Below are 18,805 nucleotides of genomic sequence, written 5' to 3'. Positions count from 1 at the left end.
AGATTACGGAAACTTGTTTAAAGATGATGAAAGTGTTCTGTCGGACAAACTGTTCCGAAATACTTCTTGAATCTAATTCAAAGCCTTATCTTAACATCCAATTAATATTCCGTCCATGTACTTTTACGTAATTGGTAATACCAACTGCTTGAGTTGCAGAGAAATGGCTTTAATTCATTTCCAACAGTATGTTTTGCTAAAACTACTGGGATTAGAGACACTAATCTTATTTAGATTTCACATGGATCTCAACTACCAGTTGCAAGTGTCCGCTAAAGACAAAAACATACTGCCTGTACTTCTATGTAATCAGCAATCTTAATTTTCTACTAAAACAGAAACAACGCCGTCAGAAAATTGCATCCCTTAGACAAGAACATCCAGAGAAGCCAGAAACATCAACCCAATTTGGCAAAATGATAGTACGCTGGGGTTTCAAGGTGCATTTTTAAAAGTATTTTTTACTAGATGCGGCAACTTAAGAACCCAGCGCTCAAGACGTAAGATGCTGATAAAACAGTGACACATTGCAACGGTCAAAAACATCCATCTAGCATTGAAAAATAGCACAGATGGATGTATGAACGCATTCTCCGTGAATAGACCCTTACATTGCGTCCTAATCAAGCATGAAAAAACACACGATAAATCTCTTCCATGTTTACTTTTTTGCCCTAACAGGCCGCAATTGCGAAAAGCGCAAAAATCCAATATATTGGATTTGCTGTGATTTTTTTTTCCTGATTGGAATACTAGCTTACTACTTACTGAATACTGCGTAGTATACACAGTACACTGCCTACTTAAAAAAAAAAAAAAAAAGGTGGTAAACAACACAGTAGGCCTTTTTTCCACAATAAATGTTTCAAATGGTGATATGCTACATTGTTGTCACACGATCGCAATATGTTACCTGTGTGTGGTGTCCAGTTATCACCTTAGCAATATAAATGGTTATTTTGCATTTTTAATTACATTTTTGCATTAAAATGTCTTGCATTTTGGAAGTCCAATCAAACAATGAGAAAAAAAAGATGTTAAAACTGTGGTCGCGATTACCTCCGCTTCATTCGTCACACTAAATATGGAAGCTTGAGCTCACTGCATTGTGAAATACAGTATTCTGTGCCATGTGGTCTGTTGACACGGTGCACACTACGCAAACTATAGAAATAGTATGAGTAGTATGTTAGTTTGTTATTCCACACACAGCCTAAGTGGACAGAAAAATAACTTGTCAAAGGAAATATTGACGTTACACTGTGTTATGCTCTGTAGTCAAATATAGAAACACTGGGATAAAACGGATTCCCACGTTTAACCGAGGAGGAGACTTGCACAGTGTGGGGAAAGGAAAACTTAGCCTTTTCCACTGGAATTACACAAATGACTTGCAACCCTTATCCAGACCTTGAGCACAGCATTTACAACAGTGCACACACATTATAAAGACAGTCTACAGCAGTGGCTTCCCAACTGGCTTTGCTTCAGGACCCACATTTTACAATGTGCATTATGGAAACCAAACACAATATCAAAATGTTTATCATGCAAAAGAAAGCAAAAATAGTCTTTAATATTGCACACTAAATGCAATTTATATTTTCAGTTTAAAGGATTAGTCATGCAACCTATCCATGTTAAAATCTACCTAATTTGACTAGCTTCTACCGTGCAGAATACGGTAGAATCTGATTGGACATCACAGATTTTGATGTCAACAACAAACCATATCAGAAGCAATTCCTCTTCCGTTTAAAAGTTGAGAAGCCCATTTATATATTTAGATCCTAACTATGCATGACTATATGGTTAGTTGCTTTATAATGTTTGCACTTAGCATTGTTTCCATACTGTCAGAACAGACTTGCAACCATTTTTGGGTCTTGACCCACCAGATGAGAACTACTGATCTATCTGATATCTTAACACTGAAGCTTTGAAAGCAAACATGAATGGGCCCTGGTTTCGTATCATATGGCTTTGGAATAAACAACCATTAATGAAGTCGCATTAGCGATTTGAGACATTTTTAATTTAGTATTTCTACAGTATGAGGACTTCAATACTTTAGCTGAGTGGCTGTTTTTACAGAGCATTGATGGAAAAACGGCAGTGGAAAAGGTAACATATCAGTTAAAATAATGTAACGTAATAGACGGATCAGAAGGTAAAGATTCTTTGATCGAAGTGGAAGCTAGTAGGGATTCCTACGTGTGGTGGTGACTGGAACACAACATCGGTAATAAGTTGACTCTTGTTGTAACCACATTCTGCATGCAAAAAATGAACACACTTCCTTCCGACACAAATCCGCCAGTGCTTTGATGTCGGCCTGTCCAACAGGGTCCTCATAAATAATGTCCGAGTAGCTTGTGTAGTTCAGGGTTTGTGTTATGGCTTAGACAAGAACAATGCAGACCAGTCAAAATGTATAAATCAAGACTTTTGTGAATGGAGAGATGAGTGCGTATGATTTAAGAGTCCAGTCGACATATAGGGCTGTCGTACACCATCTGCAGGTTCACTTTATGCCCTACGAGCTCCCGGATGTTGTTAATTCCATACTTGATCATGGTGGGCCTAACAGGGCATAAAAAGAAAATTATCAATTTATTAATTCAAACATAAAAATAAATGACTTTTCAAATGCCCAAAATAAAAAAATTGGCATATTGGTAACACTTTACAATGAGGCTCCATTAGTTAACATGAACTAACAATGAACAATTGTATTTTTATTAACTAACATTAACTAAGATTATTAAATGCTGTAAAAAATATATTGTTAATTATATATTGATACCTAATGCATTAACTAATGTTAACGAATGGAACCTTATTGTAAAGTGTTACTGACATATACAATTACAAATTTACAATTGTAGTTAAACAAATGCATTAGGTATCATGAACTAACAATAAAGAAAATGTTTACAGCATTTATAATGGGATTACAACTGTTTATTGTTAGCTTACATTACTTTTACAACTTTTAATTTTAAAAATGTATTCGTATGTTAAAACAAACATTGCTCAAGATTTATAAGTGCTGCAAAATATTGTTCTTTGTTAACTAATGTATATAACTTGTTTCCTTATAAAATCGTACTTTAAAGTGTTACCAAAAGAAATTAATAAATAATTTTCAATGACGCTTTTAAATTGCATTTTATAAAAAAATAAAAAGAATAAAAAAATACAATGAATAAATAATTTGCAATATAAATAATAATAATAATATTATATATATATATATACACACACACACACACACATACACACATTAAATATTTTTCTTGGAAAAAAATACAATAAATAAATAATAATATTATTATTTATTTTATTTTTTTCTTGGAAAAAAATACAATAATTAATAATAATATTATATTATATATTTATATACACATATTAAATATTTTTCTTGGAATAAATGTTTTTTTTTATAAATAGTTTAAAATATTGTGGGCAGTTTCTCATATGGGAGCAACCAATGAACTGTAGCATTGTGAAATGTTTGGAGGTAGCAACACATTTGCTTCTCATTATACCGATTACACATTTAGTTTTGAGAGACAATCTTGTAGTAAAATCTTTTCTACAGATGGCAGATTTGGTCATATTGTGAACAAAAAGTTAACATTTTCATTTTTGGTCCCAATTTATATTAGGTTTCTTTAAATACAATGTACTAACATTAAAATACATAAAATACAATATATTTATTTATTGTGTAACTACATGTTGTTCTGGCAAAATCCTCAGAAGATTCACATTTTCTGCAAATAATGGTTGAGGGTTAACAGTGTAACTACAGATGTAATTAAATGCAGGTACTTTAAACTTTAAGTACAATGCAACAACACACATGTACAAAATAAGTACATAGTAGTTAAAGACACCTCATATAATATATTTTAATTTCTAAACCGCTTACTCGGTAATTTTTAGTGGCACTCCTAGTCCTCCATAAATTCAATGGTATGCATCTACTGAATGGACCGTTTTATATACAACTAAAACATAATAAAGATGCTGGGGTTTACAGACTCAAATCTGCTGTTTTCATGGATAAATTCGGCTCTGTTTTAGTGTGTTAAAAAAGCAATGAAGTGTGTATTAAGTGTTGACTCACCTCTCTAAGGACAGACCCCAGGCAATGACTGACACCCCCTCAGGTAAACCCATGGGCAGCAGCATCTCCGGTCTGAAGACCCCAGAGTTACCCACCTCCACCCACTTCTTCAGACCTGAGAGACATTCAGGGTGACAAAATCAAGAAAGAAAAAAAGTAGTGAGACGTTAAAGGGATAGTTCACCCAAAAATGAAAATTCTCTCATCATTTACTGACCCTCATGCCATCCCATATGCGTATGACTTTCTTTCATCACCAGTATCTCAGCTCTGTAGGTCCATACAATGCAAATGAATGGTGACCAGAACTCAGAAGGTACAACAAAGCACATAAAGGCAGCATAAACATAATCCATCAAACTCCAGTGGTTTAATCCATGTCTTTAGAAGCCATCCAATCGGTTTCGGGTGAGAACAGACTAAAAGAACTCCTTTTTCACTATAAATCTTGACATCAGCAGTCTCCTTGGCAATCGTGATTTCAATTTCGATTACACTTCCTATAACACCATCTAGTGCTCTGAGGATGCGTGAAACACTAGGAAGTGTAATCGAGCTTGAAATTATTATCGTGCCGAGAGACTGCAATGGCAAGATGTATAGTGAAAAAGGAGTTATATTTTGGTCTGTTCTCACTCAAAAACAACTGGATCTCTTCTGAAGACATGGATTAAACCACTGGAGTCGACTGGATTACTTTCGTGCTGCCTTTACATGCTTTTTGGAGTTTAAAAGTTTTGGTCACCATTCACTGACATTGTAAGAACCTACAGAGCTGAAATATTCTTCTAAAAATCTTCATGTGTGTTCAGCAGAAGTAAGAAAGTCATACACATCTGGGATGGCATGAGGGTGAGTAAATGATGTTTCATTTGAAAACATCATTTACGTTTTCAAATTGTGATGAAAAGAATGTTCATTTTTAGGTGTACTATTACTTTAAACGTATGCTAAATAGGGTCAAACAATAAACTTCTTGCTTATAAAATGGCCTGTAGAAGGCTGCCATTTTCTTAAAAATACTGGAACCGAATGATTTTCAGAACGTTTGGTTCCATAACCAAAGTTCATAAAAGAACGGATTTGTTGGGGAGGCCTGGGTAACTCAGTGAGTCAAGACACTGACTACCACCCCTGGAGTCGCGAGTTTGAATCCAGGGCGTGCTGAGTAACTCCAGTTAGGTCTCCTTAGCAACCAAATTGGCCCGGTTGCTAGGGAGGGTAGAGTCACATGGGGTAACCTCCTCGTGGTCGTGATTAAGTGGTTCTCACTCTCGGTGGGGCACGTGGTCGGGTTGTGCGTGGATGCCGCGGAGAATAGCGTGAAGCCTCCACATTCGCTATATCTCTGCGGTAACGCGCTCAACAAGCCACGTGATAAGATGCGCGGATTGACGGTCTCAGACATGGAGGCAACTGAGATTCGTCCCCCGCCGCTCGGATTGAGGCGAGTCACTATGTCACCACGAGGACTTGGAGCGCATTGGGAAGTGGGCATTCCAATTTGGGGAGAAAATAAATAAATTAAAAAAAAAAACGTTTTGTTGTAATAAATGGTCATTTGAAGGTAAGGTATGGAAATCTGGGCTCTCTATTGACATCTATGGTAGAAACATTAAATTACATACAAGTTACATGTGGAGGAACTGTTGTAAATTAAACAAGAAATAGTCCTAAGTGTAACTTTAATTTAAAAAATTTAACAATTGAAACAAATATGTAACAATTTGTATTGTCTTGTTTATTTTAAGTACATTCTCAAAAGTACTAGAATCATTAATGCAACTGTTTAAGAATCAATTTCTTTTGATTCTCATCCTTAATTCTGTGGGTCTGTATTCAAAATAATAGCACACAAACCTATCACTTCAGAGGTGATGGTGAGTTTTACCTTCATGATAGCTGAACACCTCCATACTGGGTTCAGTGTAAGGGTTGTATGCAGGCTTGAAGCGCAGCTTTGTGATTCCTGAGATGAAACATAAAAATAAGCAATTTAGAAACTAATTAGATTAAGGCAGAACCCTTTCACACACACACACACACACTATATCTTAAATGCAAGGAATGAAATACCTAGTTTGGTAAAGAACTGGTGCAGAACACCCATGAGGTCACCCAGAGTTAGACCGTAGTCGGCCACGACACCCTCGATCTGGTGAAACTCTGCCAGGTGGGTGGCGTCCAGAGTTTCATTGCGGAAAACTCGATCGATGGAAAAGTACTTCACTGGTGTAAACTTCTCCTGAAACATACAAAAGGACCAATGAGCTACATATTCGTGTTAATGGTATGTGTGCTCTGAAAACTGTGAGTGAGTGTGTGAATGTGTGTTACCTGCTGTGCGAGTTTATACAGCATCCGAGCGCTGACCGCCGTGGTGTGTGTTCGTAGGATGTTCTTCTGAGCTTCTTCAATTTTCCAGTCATACTTGTATCTTAAAATTGATACGAGATGTTAAAGTAATAGTTCTTGCATCATTTACTCACCCTTATGTCGCGGTTAACCGGTTATACGATTATTTGCAATTTTTCTTATTATACAGCAGCACTAACGCAAAAAATGCATATCATATCACAATCGAACATCTTAGTGGACGAGTTTCTGGAGGATATGTGGACACTAAGGGCAGCCCTACAAGAAGAAAACGTATAAATACACAAAACATAAATAGGAGGTATAGAATAAGAGATGCTCCAATCTAGGGCACGACACTGCTTATAACATCAATGTAACCAGATTGCTTCAAAAGTGTGTAAACGGAAGATTATTGTGGGTGCGCAACATGTAGCCTAGTTCAAGGCATCCGACAGTTTTTTCTGAAACAAGTTTATTAAAAGCAATTCGTTGTCTGTCAGACACCCCAACATAAAGAATCGGCAACAGACTCCATAAAATTACTGTCCACAACACCTTACGAATAAACCTGTGGACTGTGCATAATAACGGGAAAATTGCTTACAGCAGGCAATTTAAAGTCCGATAACAACTCAAATTTACATTTATTGTTATACGCGATGAATTTGTACAGAAGCAATGCTTTAAATAACGAGGATGAATCTTTTCAAAGTTTACTCGCCTATAGTAACTACACGCAATGCACCGCGCACTGTCAGCACGCTTAAACGTTACAAAAAGTAGCATCTTTTAATTCATCACTTTAAAATCACCACAGCTAAAAACAATTAAACTTACTAGTTTGCTGTTGGATGACTAGTGGAGCATCCTGTCCCATTTGTAGGATGTTTCGTCCATCCGTAACCATAGTAACAGCTCCAGTACCAACACAGGCACAAGAGTTTTCACATTTAGGCTTACAAAATCTTAGGAATAACTTTTATATTATATTGTGACGAGGAGGAGGGCGCGGCCGGGCCGTGATGGAGCACAGCCGGCGCTGAATCAGCTGATCAGCGGGAGAGCAAGATAAAGGGGAGCCGGAGACACCAGTTCGAGAGAGAGAGAGACACACGTGGCCACGTCGCATATGTGTCTGTGTTTGTTTACGTTTGTTTTAAAGTTGAGTTTCTCGTTAAAACTTTGTTTACTGTTCGGCCAGTTCCCGCCGCCTCCTTTCCCATCCTTGAACCGTTACAGTGGTCCTGAAACCCGGGAGGGAGGAGAGATGCACTGTCGCGGAGTCCTCGCCACTGCCATCTGCCAGGGGAGCAGCCGCGGCCGTCTGCCTGGGGACGGAGGGGGTCGCTGCTGGTCGCAGAGAGCCGGCGGAGCCACGGTCGTCTGCCGAGTAGTGGAGGAGAGGTTCCGTCTGCGAGGGGCCGAAGGACTCGCTGCCGTCCGCCGGGGGAGGAGCGAGCTGGCCTGCGCCAGAGGGAGGAGGAGCCGTTGAGGACCGGGCGACAGCATGTCTGGGAACCGGCGAGCAAGTTCTTCTCTCTCTCTCTGTGTGTCTCCGCTCGCCCTTTCCTTCTCTCCACACCTCCCCTCGTCTCTCCCCCAGGTTCACAGGAGGCGGGGTGGACCACCGCCTGACAGAACGGCCGGAAGGACAGCATCTCCCCTCCGGGGGGGAGGGGGGTTAGTCAGACCGGTGGCGCCCCGTCCTGAATAAGGTGGGGGAGTGTGACGAGGAGGAGAGCATGGCCAGGCCGTGATGGAGCACGGCCGGCGCTGAATCAGTTGATCAACGGGAGAGCGAGATAAAGGGCAGCCAGAGAAGCCGGTTCGAGAGAGAGAGACACATGCGGCCATGATGAATGTGTGTCTGTGTTTGTTTACGTTTGTTTTAAGTTGAGTTTCTCATTAAAACTATATTTTTACTGTTCAGCCAGTTCCCGCCTCCTCCTTGCCCAACCTTTACCTGTTATATATATATATATTTATACATTATGTATATTATTTTTGCCACGTCTAAATAAAGCATTTCACGGTTTTAACCGTGGATTCTAAATTTCGAAACATTTTTAAATCGCGGTTAACAGAGAAACCGTATAATCGCGGCATCCCTAATCTCCAAACATAGTTACTGGTAACAGCAAGGGAAAATATGACTGGTACATTCTTCAAAATATCTCCTTTTGTGTTCCACAGAAGAAAGAAAGTCGTATTGGTTTGGAACAGCATTGGGGTGAGTAATTTTCATTTATGCGTTAACTATTTTAAAATAACATACATAAATGTAAATAAACAAACTGGACCTAAAATAGTCAATTTTTCACCATTAGATTGACAACATATTTTGATAGTTACCCCTGTGATCCATAACCTCCTTCAGAATGAACCTTCTTTACTCTCTCCAGATAGTCCTGAGGAAACTCGTGAGCCAATGCAGGGTCTGACAAATATAAACAAATATTAGAAATATATGCTTTGAAAGTAGGTGCTATGAACTTTTGAGTCAAGCTGCCCCTGTCCGTTTGCAGAATGAGTAAAGATATGAGTAACCAAACAACACACCGAGCCACAGAGATGTTGTTTCTCACCAGAGAGGAAAAAGGTGTCATGTTGGTCTCTAGCCGGATGCTGCTGGGGTTGAAACAGAGAGTCAAAGTTCCAGAAGGAGCTCTCGATGAAGTTATTGGTGGGCATTTCTGTGAACCTGTCAATGACAGACTTTATAACACATGCTTTTATAACAGAGTAACAAACTGAAAACACTAGATATGTAAAGATTGTGAAGAAACTTGATGTTGGCTTGAAAAAACCTGGACTGACAGTTAACAAATAGTTTTCAAAGCTTTAAATTGTGAGGTTTTACAGGTCCAACAGTCAGATTGATAAACAAAAAGAATATAATGTATAAAATAGAAAGACAGATAAAATGTCAGATAGAACAAACGAATGAACAAACAATAGACAGACAGAATGAATGGATGGATGGATGGATGGATGGAATGACAGATAGATAGAATGATAGATAGAATGACATAGGTAGACAGATAGATAGATACATAGATAGACAGGTAGATAGACAGGTAGAATGACATTGGTAGACAGACAGATAGATAGATAGACATAAATAGATAGAATGATAGAGAGATAGATAGAAAAATGGAGTGATAGATAGATAGACAGAATGACAGACAGACAGATAGAATGATAGACAGAATGATGAGTGATAGATAGATAGAATGACAGACAGATAGATAAATAGACAGATAGACAGACAGAGAGACAGATAGAATGACATAGACAGATAGATAGATAGAATGACAGATAGACAGATAGACAGACAGACAGACAGATAGAATGACATAGACAGATAGATAGATAGAATGACAGATAGACAGATAAATAGACAGATAGACAGACAGACAGAGAGACAGATAGAATGACAGTAATAGATGGATTGAACAACGATAGACTGATAGAATGATAAAACTAGCGAACTAGATAGAGAGAACCATAAATAAAGCAATAGAGCGACAAAATGACAAGATAGATGACAGAGCAACAGAGAATGACAGATAGAGCGACAGATCGAGCTATAAAACATAGATAGAGCAATAAATAGAGTGATAAAATGACAGATAGATAGAGCGATAAAACGACAGATACCGTGATAGAGCGATAGATGATAGAGAGAACGACAGATAGAAATATCCAACAACAATAGATAGAAGGAACGTTAGATTGAAAAAACAATATATAGAATGATAGAGAAAATGATAGAGAGTTCGAAGCAACGATAGAACGATAGAGTTAACGATAAAATGACAAGAGAGCGACTGATAGACAGATAGATCGACAGACAATGACAGAGTGATAAAACGACAGAAAGAGAGATAGATAGACAGACAGATAATTGAGATAAAATAACAAATAGAGAGAATGACAGAACAATAGAAAGAGCGATAGGAAGACGACAGATAGAACGTTAGATGATATAACTTCTATCTTAAAGGGATAGTTCACCCCACTATCTTCAAATGTGTTCTGGTGAAGAAAGAAAGTCATACACACCTGGGATATCATGAGGGTGAGTAAATGATGAGAGCATTTTCATTTTGGGGTGAACTATCCCTTTAAGATAGATGTTATATCATCTAACGTTCTATCTATCGTCTTCCTATCGCTCTATCATTTTATCATTCTATCGTTCAACAGAGCGATAGATAATAGTACGACAGAGAACAAGCGATCGATAGATAGTGCAGATTAAAAATCTTGTGTGTGTTTACTTCTGAATTGTTTGACAGGTATTATTAAGACATAATTAACACTGAGAAATAACAGCAGGATGCCAATGAACTAATAAATCATTTAAATTAAAAAGTGTCTTGCTTTACAATAATAAGCCAAGTAAGAGGTTGCATTTAATTCTTAGTTTTGTTTAGCGGTAAAATAAAGTGTTTGGTGGAATCTTTCCAGCACTTCGCTATAAAGCTGATTAAATGATAAATCTGGCAACAACTCATGATTTATCAGAAGAAGACTGACCCCATCTCCAGGAAGATCTGTCTGAACTGCGTGCGGACCTTCATGAGCGGGTGCAGGTGGCCGCAGTCTGGAGCCACGCCCATCGCCTCAAAGTTATACGGCTTAAACTTCTTCTCCTTCCAGCTCCCACTGAGACAAACAGGGAGACCAGAGGAAACAAGAGACGCAGAAGGAGAAAGAAAAATAAAACCACTATGTTAAACGTACTGACATCAACATTTGAGTCATATTTATTTACAACGTTAAGTCTACTAAGTGTCTAAATATTCATTTTCTATACAGTGAAAAATAAATGTCTCAAAAACGCATCACACTGCGAATCCCAGTTGCCTCCGCGTCTGAGACCGTCAACCCGCGCATCTCATCACGTGGCTTGTTGAGTGCGTTGCCATGTGGAGCACATGTGGAGGTTTCACGCCATCCACGCTCAACTCACCACGCGCCCCACCGAGAACAAACCACATTATAGCGACCACGAGGAGGTTACCCCATGTGACTCTACCCTCCCTAGCAACCAGGCCAATTTGGTTGCTTAGGAGACCTGGCTGGAGTCACTCAGCACGCCCTGGGATTCGAACTAGCGAGCTAGTGAACTCCAGGGGTGGTAGCCAGCGTATTTTACCACTGAGCTACCCAGGCCCCCATTAATACATAATCTTTATATATTTTTCATGATTCATGTTTCAAATGTACTGTCACCTGGCGATCATCTCGGGAGTGAGTTCGGTCTCTTGTTTGGTGATGGTGGTGCTGAAGCTGCAGCCTTTGGTGATCCAGTAAGACTTCACTGTCCTGAAATGAACAAACAGTAAGCCAAGCTCTAGCACCTCCTGTTGGTCATGATGAAACACAACACAAGGTCCAACAAAAACACATGACTCATAATAATAAACCGCAGTGCTAGGGCATGGCAGAGATGGACAGCTGAGCTGAACAGGTTTCGGGTCAAAGTAAAAACACAAGCTCTCTCTTACACTTCTGAAAGCAGTTTGCGTTTCTTGAGTTCATTCTTCTCTTTCTCGTCCAGTTTTGACGACTGTCCTTTCTGCACCAGCTGAAGCTTGTCCCTTACGGTGTCCTCAATGCTTTCCACCTGAGTCATACACACACTACATTAATAACACGTTCATATCAATAAATAGGCTTAATTAATTATCAAAGGCTGCATCAGAGCATGGCAGGGTCTAATGGGGGGACTAGAAGGGGCATTGCCCCACCAGATCTCTAGTAGGACAGACCCTCTCGGTCAGAAGAAGAGAAAACCTGTTGCCCAACCTAAAGATCAAAATGCTCCCGCCAAAGATCGCATCCTAGTACCAGCCCTGCATCAGAGTGTAACGCAGTACTCACGGATTTGAAGACTCTGGGTCCTCCCTCATGAGCTTTATCCAAGCGGATCCATTTGTTGGACATGGCTTTGCTGAAACCCACCTTTCCACTCTGCATTTTCTAAAAGTAGTAATGGATAGATGAGAATCTGACATAAGCTTCATTTAAACGGGTAAAGTTTATAAAACAAATAATTCGGGTCCTGGATGCTTATTTGTCAATAGCCGTGCTTTATTCATAAAGTACAGCTTCGATTTGTATCACTGCGCAGAACACATAGCTGACAGTTATTCTTGTTATATAGCAACGTTCTGTTTACTATTAAGGACTGAATACTGTAGATAGCGAAAGGATGACATTTAATGATTATCCTTTCAAAAAGAACATTTTATTGTGAATGTATTCCCAATACGGCAAAGCCTCCCTCTGGAATACGTATTCTGATTGGTCATAGCTGCCCTCGTTTCATGTCTCCTGTACGTTCTTTCTTTACACGTAATATAAAATAATAAAAAATCTGTTTAAAGGGATAGTTCACCCAAAAATGGAAATTCTCTTATTTACTCACCCTCGTGCCATCCCAGATGTGTATGACTTTCTTTCTTCTGCTGAACACATATGAAGATTTTTAGAAGAGTATTTCAGCTCTGTTGGTCCATACAATGCAAGTGAATGATGACCAGAACTTTAAAGCTCCGAAAAGCACATAAAGGCAGCATAAAAGTAATCCATACGACTCCAGTGGATTAATCCATGTCTTCAGAAGTGATATGATAGGTGTGTGAGAGAAACAGATCAATATTTAAGTTCTTTTTTTTTTTACAATGTATCTACTTTCAAACAGCCCTGCTATACGCATTCTTCTTGCATATTGCCACATACTAGGCAAGGAGGAGAAAGAAAAAAGGGAGGGGTGAGGGATAAACAAATTATATTTGCACAACAGTCCAGTAGGTCAGAAGAACTACTCTTGTGAACATGCATAGTAGGGCTGTTTGAAAGTGGATTTAAAGTAAAAAGGACTTAAATATTGATGAAGACATGGATTAAATCACTGGAGTCGCATGGATTTTTTTATGCTGCCTTTGTGCTTTTTTCAACGTTTTAGACACCATTCACTTGCATTGTATGAACCTACAGAGCTGAGATCTTCTTCTAAAAATCTTCATTTGAAAGTAAGTCAAACACATCTGGGATGATTGAGGGTGAGTAAATGATATGACAATTTTTATTTTTTGGTGAACTATCCCTTTAAAACCATACTTCATCTCCATTACTTTATTATTTGGTAAGTAACCATGTTTTAAGTGAAATTACGTACAGCAAGTTGGTCATTACTGCTTTTCATCAAGGTCTATAATCACCCTGTTGGTTTTTATTTTGCAGTAATGACTGACTGAACCATATTAATTATAAATACTTAAAATGTATATATATATATATATATATATATATATATATATATATATATATATATATATATATATATATATTTGTATCGTGCAAAAGTTTTAGGCATGTTGCATAGTGAGGATGTCTTTAAAAATAATGCCATAAATAGTTTTCATTTATAACTTAATGTTATACAAAGTCCAGTAAACATAAAAAAGCTAAATCAATATTCGGTGTGACCAACTTTGCCTTTAAAACAGCCCCAATTCTCCTAGATACACCTGGACACAGTTTTTCTTGGTTGATGGAAGATGGGATGTTCCAAGCTTCTTGGAGAATTCACCACAGTTCTTCTATCTATTTAGGCTGTCTCAATTGCTTCTGTCTCTTTATATAATCTCAGACTGACTCGATGTTCAGTGGGGGGCTTTGTGGGGGCCATGACACCAGTTGCAGGGCTCCCTGTTCTTCTATTCTATTCTATTCACAAAAGGACTGTTTGTATTTATATTTCCTATTGACACACTAAAGCGGAAGATATAAATAACAATCTTAAGATAAGTGTTTTTGTGAAACATCTTAGTATGTGCCTAAGACTTTTGCACAGTACTATGTATGTGTGTATATCTATCTATATATACATATTATATATATATATATATACACACACACACACACACACATACATACATACACACACACACACACATACACTGAATACAATATATATATATATTGCTATATATTACAGTTATTGCTATATATATAGCAATAACAATAATATATAGCAATAATATGTATTATGATTGCACAGGACTGTGTAGTACACTCATGCATGAATCTTTCTCTCTCACCATGAGTTCATTCTGGGGCAGACCATTATCCGGGATGGCACTGAACACTCGGGCTTCATGGCTGCCCTGCTCAGCAATCTCACAACCCTCTCCTGTCAACTCCCAGTGTTTGGATGACCGCTGCTCTGCTGAAATCACCTGAGCATTCAAACATCATCCAAAGGTGATAGGAAATGTATGCAATCACACTGCCATTTTTACATGAGCAATTCATAGAAAAGACAAGCCACGTGATAAGATGCACGGGTTGGCGGTCTCAGACGCGGAGGCAACTGGGATTCGTCCTCCGCCACCCGGATTGAGGCGAATCACTACGCCACCACGAGGACTTAGAGCGCATTGGGCATTCCAAATTAGGGAGAAAAAAAAATAAATGTATCAACACCTAATTAGTCTTTAGTAACTTGGCCTGCCCTGATGAAGAACAGTGGGTGGAGATACGTCAGTCATAACGGAGATCATTTACATAAGAAGTCTTAAAGGTCAAAGAGATGGTGAAAAAATGTTTGTAGTCCGAGAAACCTAGACTAGATTTCAGATTGACAATGTGCAGAATAGAATATGGACTCTTTAAAAGGCTTGCAGCATGTTATAGACAGACAGACAGAGAGACAGGTAGAATGACAGAAAGACAGACAGACAGATAGATGATAGAAAGCCAAACAGAAAGGCATACAGAATCAGTCAGACAGACAGATCGAATGATCGACAGACAGACAGATCAATAGAACGATAGAAAGACATTTAGACAGACAGACAGAGAGACAGACAGAATGACTGACCGACAGACACATGGACAACTAGACAGATAAATAGATTGACACACATATATATGACAGACAGATATATCGATAGAAAGAAACAAACAGACAGACAGACAGACAGATAGAACGATTGACAGACATTCAGACAGAGAGACAGACAGATAGAACAATCAACAGACAGGCAGAGATAGATAGATAGACAGACAGACAGACATATAGATGACAGACAGACAGATCGATATAAGGATAGACAGAGAGACAGATCAATAGAAAGACAGACAGACTTTCAAACAGATAGACAGACAGAAACACAGACAGATCGATAGAAAGACACAGAACGACAGATAAAAAGATAGACAGACATGTAGATAACAGACAGACAGATCGATAGACAAACAGATGATAGATACACTATATTGCCAAAAGTATTCGCTCATCTGCCTTTAGACGCATATGAACTTGTGACATCCCATTCTTAATCCATAGGTTTTAATATGACGTCGGCCCACCCTTTGCAGCTATAACAGCTTCAACTCTTCTGGGAAGGCTTTCCACAAGGTTTAGGAGTGTGTTTATGGGAATTTTTGACCATTCTTCCAGAAGCGCATTTGTGAGGTCAAACACTGATGTTGGACGAGAAGGCCTGGCTCGCAGTCTTCGCTCTAATTCATCCCAAAGGTGCTCTGTCGGGTTGAGGTCAGGACTCTGTGCAGGCCAGTCAAGTTCTTCCACACCAAACTCGCTCATCCATGTCTTTATGGACCTTGCTTTGTGCACTGGTGCGCAGTCATGTTGGAACAGGAAGGGGCCATCCCCAAACTGTTCCCACAAAGTTGGGAGCATGGAATTGTCCAAAATCTCTTGGTATGCTGAAGCATTCAGAGTTCCTTTCACTGGAACTAAGGGGCCAAGCCCAGCTCCTGAAAAACAACCCACACCATAATCCCCCCTCCACCAAACTTCACAGTTGGCACAATGCAGTCAGACAAGTACCGTTCTCCTGGCAACCACCAAACCCAGACTCGTCCATCAGATTGCCAGATGGAGAAGCGTGATTCGTCACCCCAGAGAACGCGTCTCCACTGCTCTAGAGTCCAGTGGCGGCGTGCTTTACACCACTGCATCCGACGCTTTGCATTGCACTTGGTGATGTATGGCTTGGATGCAGCTGCTTGGCCATGGAAACCCATTCCATGAAGCTCTCTACGCACTGTTCTTGAGCTAATCTGAAGGCCACATGAACTTTGGAGGTCTGTAGCGACTGACTCTGCAGAAAGTTGGCGACCTCTGCGCACTATGCGCCTCAGCATCCGCTGACCCCGCTCTGTCATTTTACGTGGCCTACCACTTCGTGGCTGAGTTGCTGTCATTCCCAATCGCTTCCACTTTGTTATAATACCACTGACAGTTGACTGTGGAATATTTAGTAGCGAGGATATTTCATGACTGGACTTGTTGCACAGGCGGCATCCTATCACAGTACCATGCTGGAATTCACTGAGCTCCTGAGAGCGGCCCATTCTTTCACAAATGTTTGTAGAAGCAGTCTGCATGCCTAGGTGCTTCATTTTATACACCTGTGGCAATGGAAGTGATTGGAACACCTGAATTCAATTATTTGGATGGGTGAGCGAATACTTTTGGCAGTATAGTGTAGATAGACAGATATATGACAGATAGACAGACAGACATACAGAACGACAGACGGACAGAGAGAGATAGACAGATCAACAGAAAAACAGAACGACAGATAAATAGACAGAGAGATCAATAGAACGACAGACAGATCGACAGACCGAAAGATCGACAGACAGACAGACTTTCAGACAGACAGACATCTCAACACAGTATAACAGGCAGACAGCTAGATAGATAAACAGAATAATTTACATAACTCTATTACATTTATATTTAGCGCTACACATAATGGCAAGAATGCCAGTCTGTCCGATCATTTCTACATAATTCGATACTGCAGTTCTCATCTGAATGAATCTCATGTACGCTGATGTTGCATCAGTCGGTGTGTGTTTGTGTGTGATGTTGGATATAATCACCTCTCCCAGCGCCTGGAGACTCTTCACCGCCCCGACGATCAACTGATGATCCACCCCGAGATCCACTGCCACATTCTGGCTGTCAATGCCGGCGTCTACTTTCTCCAGCAGCCGCAAGAGAGACTCTAACAGCGCGGTGTCAGCCATGATGCCGTCGCCTTTAGCTCGGGTGAGGAAACGGACATGACGTCACACCAGCTACCTTAACCATAGTACAACAAACGCACGAGGATATTTTACCGTAAAAAAAGAATAAAAGAATAAAAGCGCAGCGAAACTCAACAGCGGCTCTGTATTTACAGCGCTTAAAGGATTATTCCGGGTTCAATACAAGTTTAGCTCAATCGACAGCTGTTGCCACATAATGTTAATTAACACCAAAAAAAAAAAAAAAAAAAAAAAAAAAAGTGACTAAAAAAATAAATCTGGGTTACAGCGAGACACTTACAGTGGAAGTGAAATGGGCCCATCTGTAAACGTAAAAATACTCATTATACACAAGACGTAAACAATGTGTGTTAACATGATTTTAGTGTGATAAAATCACTAACTAACCTTTTCTGTGTAAAATTGTAAATTTGGCTATATTTTAACTTCATTCAAACCCCTAAAACCCAAAATGATTATGAAGACAAATCAAGCAACTTACAGCTCAAATATTACACAAGATTTAACAGAACTATTGCAAGTGCTATAATAAAATTATAAGCTTCACATTTCCACTTTACACTTGAATCACTCCAGAAATTGGCTCCATTCATTTCATTGTACTGTAAGTGCCTCACTGTAACCTCAATTCATGCTTCTTTCTTTAAAAGGCGCAATGACATTTATTTGTGTAGTGATCAGCATTGAGCCACAAGTGCTTTCAATTGAGATTAACTAGTAATGAACCCAGAATATTAATTCAAGAATATAGCACTCCATACAACTCATTAAAAACTCAAATATACAGGTGCATCTCAATAAATTAGAATGTTGTGGAAAAGTTCATTTATTTCAGTAATTCAACTCAAATTGTGAAACTCGTGTATTAAATAAATTCAGTGCACACAGACTGAAGTAGTTTAAGTCTTTGGTTCTTTTAATTGTGATGATTTTGGCTCACATTTAACAAAAACCCACCAATTCACTGTCTCAAAATTAGAATACATCATAAGACCAATAAAAAAAACATTTTTAGTGAATTGTTGGCCTTCTGGAAAGTATGTTCATTTACTGTATATGTACTCAATACTTGGTAGGGGCTCCTTTTGCTTTAATTACTGCCTCAATTCGGCGTGGCATGGAGGTGATCAGTTTGTGGCACTGCTGAGGTGGTATGGAAGCCCAGGTTTCTTTGACAGTGGCCTTCAGCTCATCTGTATTTTTTGG

At 39.1% G+C, this 18,805-nt stretch overlaps 1 protein-coding gene across 1 annotated transcript; it reads right to left on the bottom strand.

The window, feature by feature from the left end:
- Positions 1 to 2,013: 2,013 nt before the first annotated feature.
- On the bottom strand, positions 2,014 to 17,624 carry LOC127450243 (phenylalanine--tRNA ligase alpha subunit-like). The gene is made up of 13 exons (XM_051714185.1): positions 17,432 to 17,624; positions 14,611 to 14,748; positions 12,386 to 12,484; positions 12,010 to 12,128; positions 11,735 to 11,827; positions 11,036 to 11,164; positions 9,079 to 9,194; positions 8,846 to 8,930; positions 6,473 to 6,572; positions 6,212 to 6,380; positions 6,027 to 6,104; positions 4,136 to 4,250; positions 2,014 to 2,583 (listed from the first exon to the last, which is right to left on the bottom strand). The coding sequence occupies exons 1-13, from the start codon at positions 17,576 to 17,578 to the stop codon at positions 2,478 to 2,480; spliced, it is 1,494 nt and encodes a 497-aa protein (XP_051570145.1). The 5' UTR covers positions 17,579 to 17,624; the 3' UTR covers positions 2,014 to 2,477.
- Positions 17,625 to 18,805: the final 1,181 nt, after the last annotated feature.

This window comes from Myxocyprinus asiaticus, chromosome 13, assembly GCF_019703515.2.
Source record: "Myxocyprinus asiaticus isolate MX2 ecotype Aquarium Trade chromosome 13, UBuf_Myxa_2, whole genome shotgun sequence".
NCBI lineage: Eukaryota > Metazoa > Chordata > Actinopteri > Cypriniformes > Catostomidae > Myxocyprinus > Myxocyprinus asiaticus.
Note: the sequence above shows the minus strand (reverse complement) of the source record. Positions and strands in the feature narration are given on the sequence as shown.

Bases quoted from the DNA above. Each gene is read 5' to 3' on its own strand.
- LOC127450243 (XM_051714185.1), bottom strand. From the start codon at position 17,578: ATGGCTGACACCGCGCTGTTAGAGTCTCTCTTGCGGCTGCTGGAGAAA. The intron at 14,749-17,431 runs GTGATTATATCC...TTGAATGCTCAG, and splicing joins GTCTCCAGGCGCTGGGAGAG to GTGATTTCAGCAGAGCAGCG. The intron at 4,251-6,026 runs GTAAAACTCACC...AATGTCTCTCAG, and splicing joins GGTGTTCAGCTATCATGAAG to GTCTGAAGAAGTGGGTGGAG.